A 10033-nucleotide genomic window follows, 5' to 3' on the forward strand; every position below is an offset into this window, starting at 1 on the left:
AAAAAAAAAAAAAAAAGAATGTATGTGACATAGGAAGAGTACTGGCCAAAAATACAAGTGTTGTTATGAATGTTTATAAAAGAACAATTCATACTAGAAATGAACTATGAAAATGACCCTGTGAAAACACTTTGTACTTTTTGCTAGAAATCCTTATTGATTTTGGTGAATTGTGTTTGAGAGAGACGTTTTTTTCCTTGTACAGGCTACATTTCAATAAAAATTAAGGTTTTAAGTTTTTGGAGGGTGTTTTTTGTTGGAAGGGAGAATGGGGAAAAGAAAGTAGAAATCCATGTTGGGAAAAGAAATTGACTTGGAGGATTACAGTATCTTCAGTAACTTTATTGTTGTTATCTTACTGATGGCAACATTTAGAACTTCAAACGTCTAAGCAACACTTCATTAGAGCTTTTCAGTATTATTTTTGGCTGTAAGATTTTTGCCAAGGCAGGAAGAAAATATAAATTCATCAGGCAAGAGCTGTAAATTTCTGTCTTCAAGTTTCAATATAGTGTATATAGCAAGTTAATGCAGTTTCCCCCTCATAAGTGGCACTCTACCTTTTGTGAATTATTGTCAAGGAACCTAGGACTCAAAACTCTGAAAACAGGCACATGGTTTGTGACTGGGCAGAAGTGAACTGACGGAGGCAGTGTATCATTATGTCACATTCCTTCTATAACTTCTATGGCTCTTGTCCAAAGGAGATGAATGAATTGTGGCATTGCTACTGGTAATAGATAAAACATTATATTTATCTTGAGAGGTTGAGAAAAGTATCTGTATAATACATTCAAGCCTTCCAAAACTTAAGCAATATTGAGGAGATCTGCTTTTCAGCTTTCCACCCAGTTCTGTGCCTCAACTCCTGCCAAGTACTGATACTGGCAGTGACGCACTGGGGTCACAACACAAAGGTTTGAATGCTCCATGACTTACTCTTCGAAATATGTGCATAGGAATTAATTTGATAATAACTCCAGGAGTGATTGGGTAAGGAAGCAACGTGTAGCTTTCCTTAATGTGTAAATGTAACCCCACGGAAGCTTCCACTGTTTTAACTGTGGTAATTCAACATCCCAATCTATTAAATTCATCTCCATCTATAGGACTAAAAAATACACACTTTTTCATTATGTGGCTCTTTTATAATGGTAAAAATGTGTGGGATCTGTGATTATTGTGAAATGAGGACAATCAGGAGGGTTTATAACATTAAATAGTATGTTGTATTTATATTTGCCTTCAAGTTTAATAGATTAAATTAAATATTAATCTCTGGTGCAATTTAGGATGGGAGAAAGCATGAAAACTAGGTTCTTTGGAGGCTTCATTAAATATATTTATAATCAGTCAATAGAATGCAATCAGTTAGTATAAAAGGCTTTTAATCCATAATTCATTTTCCTTTTTGATATTGATATTTAGTTACTTTAAAACAGGCTCAATTATGTTCAAATTGGAACTAGAGAAGGCTGTGGGTCTCAGACTTTAGTGTGCTTGAGTCCCCTGGGAAGCACGGTGCCAGATCTGGTGAATGGGGTGGCTGAGGACACACCATAATGTTTTTATTTGACAGAAATTGCTGTACCAGAAGCGATGTGTGACATGAACTCTTCCCATTGTGATCACAAAATACAGTGAATGCTGCTGCCACGTGCCATCCAGCAGAAAAGCAGGGATCTTCAATATGGGAAGTGGCACGTCAAACCTTAGTAATAATGTGTGACAAGTTTCAACTTGTTTGTTGTAGTCAGTTGGGTGTGAGCTGCGGTGTTTTAAAGTGTGCCGTAAATCATCCTCCATCATGACAACGCTCCATGTCACACGCCGCTTTTGGTATATGGCGATTTCTGTTAAATATTACAGTGTGTCCTCATCCGCTTTATTCACCGGATCTGGCACCATGTGACTTGTGACTCTTCCCCAAAGTCAAAATGATTCAGGACATCGAGGCAGCTACAACAGCGCAACTAAGAACACTCACAAAAGAAGACTTCCAGAACTGCTTCAGAAAGTGGCAAGAGTGATGGGATAAGTGTGTTCAAAGCGAGGGGGAGTATTTTGAGGGGGATTAATGGCAATGTATCTTTTACTCTAACAAATTTTTTTATTTACACATTCACTGTATTTTTTTATCACACCCCACATGTACTTGCCACGAGTTTTATTTTTCTCTCCTCTTTGCTCTGGACTTCCCTTGCCCCTCTGCAAGTAGCTCCTAATACATTGCTAAGTAGATAATAGGCTTTAGATCGGTATTTTAAAGTGCATGTGTTGAATTTAATTGACAGTACTTTAAAAAGAAGATTGTGTTCTTCACCAGCACTAGGCTCTTGCCAAATTGAAATATTTGGTGTTCTCCACATCTGTCTAGGGCGTTTCTCTCTCTCCTCTTTTGCTCATGCTGTACTCTGTCTGAGATGCTCTTCCTTCCTCCTCTGCATGTGAAAATCATGCCTGGAAGCCTCCCTGCCCCACTTCCGCTCCAGCCTGACCTGGCTGTAAGTAACAGCTCCTCCTCGTCGGTTGACAGAGTAGCTCTCCACTGCTTTCTATACCGTTCACATTTTCATTGGATATTACAGACTTGCTTGTTTTTCTTCTTCACTGAGGTAAATGCTCCTTGATGGCAGCAATTTTGTATCCCCAGAAGAACCTAGCGTTGTACCTTGTTGAAAGTAGGTGTTTAACAAGAACTTGATGAAGGAGTGGCAAGTTTGTAAGGAAAGTTTTGTTAATGGCTCCTTTCAATGAAAATGATGCTGGCATAATCAAGAGTGTTTTAGCTATAGTTGAAATGAACATAGTAAGGCACTATATCCAGAGCTTCCATTTCTAGGAGAGTTCCCTGAGTTAAATATCGAGGTTCCAAAACCTGCTGGTACCCTTTGAGGTGACAACTATGTTTTCTTTGAAAATAAGATTTGGGAGGGCTTGCTTTTGTACTCTGTGATACCTCAATCCATGTTTTAGGTACTTGCTGCTGTTTTTATGATGTGGTGCAGAAGTGAACTAAATTATACGTCTGAGCTTTTCATTGGTGCTTCACAGGACTTATTAAGCATTGGTGGTCGTTGGGTCAAAAAGCACCACTGTTCACCTGAACTTACTGTCTGTGATTCGTACTTTCTGTTCTGAGAAGCATGTGTGACACTGTTAGGAAATATTATTACATTGGGCTGATTATTCTTCAATAGTCTCAACAAGGGGCATCTTATTCTTTAGCTTCTATCTCTGAACGGTTGAGTGGTAAGAAGAAAAAAATCCAAGTTTTTTTCTTTATTTCAGAATTTCCAAGTCTGCTTGGAATTCTTTGGCTTTGGAAATAGATTTGCATGTACACTACGGGTCACAGTTCAGAGGATTTAAGGAACCACCATAAAATAGATGCTAGTGTAAGTGTGTCATCATCTGAATTTACTGTCAGTTACGTTTAGTAATAAAATGCTCTTCTGAGCTGTGTTCCAGGAAGAGCAATGGTCTGAATTTGAAAATCAGGAGCCAATTTTGGCTGTGTCTCTGTCTGCAGTTTTGATGTTAACGAGGCCACTTGAGGGGCTCATTTATTTCTCAGATGAAATAATAGCTCTTTGTAGTTATATAAGGAGCTTCAAACAGCTCAAAAGCTTTGGATTTTTGCAACAATCTCATTAATATCCATATCATCCTCTGGTTGCTTGGTGTCTACAGAAAATTAACCACTTGTGTAATTAATTGCCTGAGGTTAGATCCATAGCAGAACCAAGCTCTGGGCTGATGTTCTAGACACCAGAGCGTACCATTTCTGTTACCCTGAGCCGGGAAGAGTAAAACAATCCTATTTGGAGTTGGAATGTGAGGTTTAATTACTTGGCGCTTTTGGAGACTTGGGGACTTGCATGGTCAGTCTCAGCTGACATGGAGGCATTTGCTGCAACTGCCTAGGGAACTTTTTAGCCTGGTTTTACAAGGCTGAGCTCCTCACCCTCCCACCTTGTCTCGTTTCCCGTGACTCAGTCCTCCCCGCCACGCATCTCTCTTACCCACCTGTCCCGCCTTTCATGTCCCTTTCACTGCTGCATGCCTGCGCATGTGCCGCTTGCTCCGCCACAATGCCTTTTATCTCTGTACCAGCACGCTGAGTTTTCACTCGTTCTTTACAGTGTAGCGTTCTCCTCTTCAACCTATACCAAGAACATATATATTTCCTCCACCCCTATTTGTGTTTCTGCCACCATGCTTTCTTGGTACTATGTGCATACCTTCTGTTAGCACAGGGCCCTCTTGAGTTATCCTTATTTATTTGTATATGACTCTCCACGACTACTTTGAGAGGTCCTGGTGGATATAGACCATGTAGCAGTTTTTCTTCATTTTCACAGTTGGTATAGATCCCTACTATATGTTTATTGAATGAATGAAATTCATATACATTAAGCTTTCATATTAACTGTAAGACTGACTTTGATGAATGCCTTGCAAAGTCTATCTTAATTCATAGTCATTCTGCGTCCAACTGAAAGTGGAGGCTTTTTTTAAATGAAGTTGTCCTGACTAAGATAGGACGGTTTAAGAGTTGGTATATGACATTTGAATACCTGTGTACATTTCAGTGCTTATGTAGATATTCCATGTGGCCTTTATTCACTCAGCTCCCAGATGTTGACGACACTCTGAGACATCTTTCTCTTAGACAATATGAGGTGTCTGAATATATCTGTTTACTCATTTTCATCTTAGCTATGGAAGAACAATGCAAGGAGTTTTGATTCAACGGGAGGGAAAGGAATCTATGAGACTGAAGTTTCTTCATTTGGAGTAGCATTGTTACTCTAATATGTTATTAATGGGAAACAAGCAAATTTAAACATTCTTGGCTAAATTAATCATTTCTAGATTGAATGGTATTTATAAATTATTTTTAAGAATGATTTGAGCTAAATGTTACTATTGACATAAAAGCTGTAAAATACTTATAGAAAGTCATAATGTCCACTATTGAGAACTTATTTCATGCCATATAAACTACTAGATGATTGATCTTACTTTATATAAATCTGTATCTATCTGTTTGTTAATCTGTCAATGAATAATTGAGCACCTCACCTATACCAGATACTGTACTAGGCACTACATTATTTTTTAAATTCTTTTAATAATGCTTGAGTTAGAGATTATTATTCCCGTTTTATACATGGGGAAGATAAGACACAAAGTATTTAATTTGCCAAAATGCACTCAACTAGTAAGTGGTTTAGTTGGGGATTAAACTGAGGTCTTCTGGGTTCCATAAATTATGTATTAATAATTTCTGCTAATCTGGCTGCTTTGCATTATTTACATTTTTTTTAATTTAGTGTTTTAGTGCTAGACCTTTCTTGAGTATTGTTTGTCACATAAAATTTGATGGAAATGCTTTGATAGTTGGCAAAGCTGTTTTCCCAATATTGAACTTTGATACATATGGTTATAATATCTTGATTATGACGTTTTACTTAGTTTTATGTCACAGTATCTTTTAGTGAGAATTCAATCTTAAATTTTATAGTTTTGAAAACCAAGGTAAAAGTGATGCATAAGGTTTAAAGATTATGTGCCTTTATTTATTTATTTATTTAATTTTTTCAGCTTTATTGAGAATTATATGCTTTTAAAGTTTAAAATAATTCACACTTTTTGTCTATAAGTCATTTATAATTATTTTGCATCTTTCAAACAGGTACCAAGTACTTGCTTTTGCAACCGACGCAGATAAAAGACAGGAGACTGAACAGCAAAAACTTGGTTCTGGAAAAAGACTAGTTGTAAGACCTTTTCTTTAATATATACAATTTTCAGTAATGTTATCTTTAATCACAGAGGTTTGTTCCAAATAAGAATTCCTGGGAAAAAATTAAAAAAAAAATTTCAGTCATTTCTCTTTCTATGTTATGATTAAGTAAATGATTAAAGAGTTTCGTTGGCTGTTCTTCAGCAACAGAGACACCTTGTTGATCATGGTCATAATATACCAGATTCTAGGGGTGCTCCACTAGAATTATAGGGGTCCAGGTGGGGGTCACTTTTCACTGAAGTGACTATGAACTAACCAAACAGAAAGAAAAATTCAAAAAACCCCTTTAGTAGGCAAAATAAGTTGATACTAGTAGGCATGGGACCAAATATATAAGTAAAATATAAAAATTCACAGCCCACAAAGATAAAATTAGTTCAAAGGTGGAAGTTTGATAACTTGAAAAATAGTTTGAAGAAAAATAGTACAGGATAAATTTTCAGTTTAATGGAAATGAGGGAATAGAGGATGATTGTGAGCTCTTCCTTATCCTGAGACCCTTCATAGACAGGAAGGGAAAAAAATAGAAAGAACTGAAAATTAGGATGGAAACAGTCAAGTGAACCTGAGGAGGACACATGCAGTATGCATGAAGAAATAATGTGGAATTTAGAATACTGAGGAAATAAGACGATCAGAGAAGACTAATTCTCTGTATTGGGACACAGAAGTTAAGAGAGATGATAGAAAGAAGGCTGACTTGGAGAGAGTCAAGAATGAGATGAAAACATTGTCTCTGTGGTAGTTAATGGCAGTAAATGAGAGAGCACAACAAATACAAATATGACATACCTTTGCACAGAATTTGGAGGCATCGTATTAATACTAGTTAAAGTATAGACTTTGTGTCAAATCTCGAAAGCTGTACTTCTTATTTTGAGCAAGTTTGTTGCCTTGCTCAGTCTCAGTTGTAAAATGGTGATAATGCCTATTTTACAATGTGGCCATTAGAAATATATGTAAAGCACTTAGCAAAATGTCTGGATGGGGATGACGACAATGATAATATGATCAGATTGCCCTTGACTTCCTCCTCAATAGCAGTCTTCCTCCATTATCCCTCATGTTCTGCACTCCAGCCGCTCGGGGCTTCTTACTGTTCCAAATATTCCATAGCTCTTCTTTTTCCATTGGCAGCTCACTGCCGCTCAGCTTAAGGTGCCGTGTTCAATTAGTTGTGGGTGGGCGTAGCCACCATTTCATGCGGGAGTCGAACTGGCAGCCTTGTTGTTAAGAGCACGTGCTCTCACCAGCTGAGCCATCCTGCCGCCTGTTGGCAGCTCAGTGGCAGCTCACCTCGGGCGCAGCGTCACTGGCCCATGTGGGAATCGAGCCAGTGGCCCTGTTGCTCAGAGCTTGTGCTCTTAAACAAGCTCTTAACCAACTGAGCCACTCGGCCGGCCCTCCATGGCTCTTCTTGATTCTAGGTTTCTGCATTTTTTTTTCCAGTCTGGAATATCCTTCACTCATTTATTCACAGATATTTATTAATACTACACTGTTACTTACTCTGAGGATATATTCTGAAGGCAATTATAGTTGAGTGATTTTTCTATTCTCAGTTAATGAATAGAGTTAAGAAATAGTTGTAAACCTTCCTTTCATTACACCACAGTCACTTGGCAGGACTGTGATGCCATGGGACATTATTAAATCTATTGCAGAGGGACAGAATGTATCCAGTGGAATGCTTTTAATAAGGTATTTGTGGGAAGGCAGTTAATATGGATAGATTTAAGTCTGTCATCTGGTCATTTTGGATTTCGATTTGTCCCACCTGTTCTTTGTGTTCTCTGTTTTTCTGCTTTCTTTTGGAGTTATTCAATATTTTTTTATGATTTCATTTTATCTTTGTTGGCTTATTAGCCATAACTCTGTTTTATTATTTTAGTGGTTGCTTCAGAGTTTATAATATATGAGGTGTGATAAAAAAATATGGTGAATGTTTAAATAAAAAAAATATTACGGTAAAAGACACATTGTCATTAAACCCCTCAAAATACTCCCCCTCGCTGTGAACAAACTTTCCCCATCATTCTTGCCACTTTTTGAAGCAGTCTGGAAGTCCTCTTTCATGTCTTTAGTTGCGCTGTCGCGGCTGCCTCATATCCTGAATTAATTTTGACTTTAGGGAAGAGGTCACGTGGTGCCAGATCTGGTAAATAAGATGGATGAAGACACACTGTAATGTTTTTTTTTTGTTTGTTCCTTTGTTTGTGTTTTTATTTTGCTGAGCCATCCTGCCACCTGTTGGCAGCTCAGCGGCAGCTCAGCTTGGGCCGGGAATCAAACCGGCAACCCTGTTGCTCAGAGCTCGCACTCTTGAGCAAGTTCTTAACCAACTGAGCCACTTGGCCAGCCCACCATAATGTTTTTATTTGACAGAAATTGCCGTATACCAGAAGTGACGTGTAATATGGAGCCTTTCTGTTGTGATCACAAAATATGGTGAATGCTGCTGCTGAGTGCCATCCAACGGAAAGGCAGGGATCTTCAATACAGGAAATGGCACGTCAAACCTTAGTAACAGTGTGTGACAAGTTTCATCTTGTTCAGTGAAGTCAGTCAGGTATGAGCTATGGTTGAGAGAAAGTGTGTTTTAAAGTGTGCCATAAACCATCCTCCATCATGACAATGCTCTGTGTCACACATTGCTTCTGGTATATGGCAATTCCTGTCAAATAAAAAACATTGTGGTGTGTCCTCATCCACCTTATTCACCGGATCTGGCACCATGAGACTTCTGGCTCTTCTCCAAAGTCAAAATGATTCAGGACATCGAGGCAGCTATGACAGTGCAACTAAAGCAGCGGTTCTCAACCTTCCTAATGCCGCGACCCGTTAATACAGTTCCTCATGTTGTGGTGACCCCCAACCATAAAATTATTTTCATTGCTACTCTATAACTGTAATTTTGCTACTGTTATGAATCGTAATGTAAATATGTTTTTGTTTTCTGATGGTCTTAGGCGACCCCTGTGAAAGGGTCGTTCGACCCCCAAAGGGATTGCGACCCACAGGTTGAGAACCGCTGAACTAAAGACACTCACGAAAGAGGACTTTCAGAACTGCTTCAGAAAGTGGCAAGAACGGTGGGATAAGTGTTTTCAAAGTGAGGGGGAGTATTTTGAGGGAGATTAATGGCAATGTGTCTTTTACTGTAATACATTTTGATTTTTTTTGAAAAAGAGACATTTTTATTTTAAAATGTGAACTTCTTCCACAGTCACTAATTTACAGTTACAAATAAAGAAATATAACATTCCATTTGTATATCATTTAATCACATATAAAGAATGTAATACATTTTTAAAAAATTTAAATTCACTATTGTTTGATCGTGCCTCATATATCTTTTACTTACAAGTCTACTTTCAGGTGATATTATACTACTTCTCATATAGTATAAGATCCATACTTCTGTTTCTCACCTTCTAGCCTTTGTGCTATTGTCATATTTTAATTTTACATACACTGTAAACTCCATATTATATTATTGTTTTTGTTTAAATAGTCAATATCTTTTAATAAGATTTAAATAAGAAAATTACCATATATTTACCCATGTAGTTACACCATTTCTGGTGCTCTTCATTAATTTATGTAGCTCCATACCCTGCTTTCCCCAAAATAAGACCTAGCTGGAAAATAAGCCCTCGCATGATTTTAAGTGCCAAAATATGGCACCTCGGCATACTGAATATTTTAAGCTGAAGGAGTTTGTGGAAAAGGCACCCTTCTCCCTGAAATAGGTCATAAAACTCTCATGTCAGGGGTGCGTGCCCTCCATATCCTGGAGGAACCATGCTGGGGCTTCTTCTCTGGCGAGGTCTTATTTTTGGGGAAACATGGTATTTCCACCTGATGTCATTTTCCTTCCTTTTGAAGGACATCATTCACGTTTCTTTCAGTGTGAGTCCATTGGTGATGAATTCTTTCAGTTTTTGTATGTCAAAAAAAGTATTTTTGCCTTGTGTTTGAAAATATATTCTTTGGATATGAAATTTTAGTTTGATAGATTTTTTTTTTCACGCCAGTATTTTAAGAGGTTGCTCCACTGTCTTCTTACTTGCATTGTTCCCCATGATAAATCTGCTGTCTTCTTATCTTTGTTCTTTTGTACATAATATCCTTTTTCTCTGGCTATTTTTTTTTTTTTTTTTTTTTTAGCTGAGCCATCCCGCTGAGCTCTTCCTTATCCTGAGACCCTTCATAGAC

General features: G+C 37.7%; 1 protein-coding gene across 1 annotated transcript in view; it reads left to right on the forward strand.

Annotated features, from left to right (window-relative positions):
* Positions 1–10033, forward strand: part of BBS9 (Bardet-Biedl syndrome 9) — a 373430-nt gene that overhangs the window by 96492 nt on the left and 266905 nt on the right. The window contains exon 7 of the mRNA XM_019668469.1: positions 5702–5786. Coding sequence (XP_019524014.1) covers positions 5702–5786 — 85 coding nt within the window. The remainder of the gene's footprint in view (positions 1–5701; positions 5787–10033) is intronic.

The sequence above is a fragment of the Hipposideros armiger genome, unplaced genomic scaffold (assembly GCF_001890085.2).
Source record: "Hipposideros armiger isolate ML-2016 unplaced genomic scaffold, ASM189008v1 scaffold_526, whole genome shotgun sequence".
In the NCBI taxonomy this organism is placed as follows: Eukaryota; Metazoa; Chordata; class Mammalia; order Chiroptera; family Hipposideridae; genus Hipposideros; species Hipposideros armiger.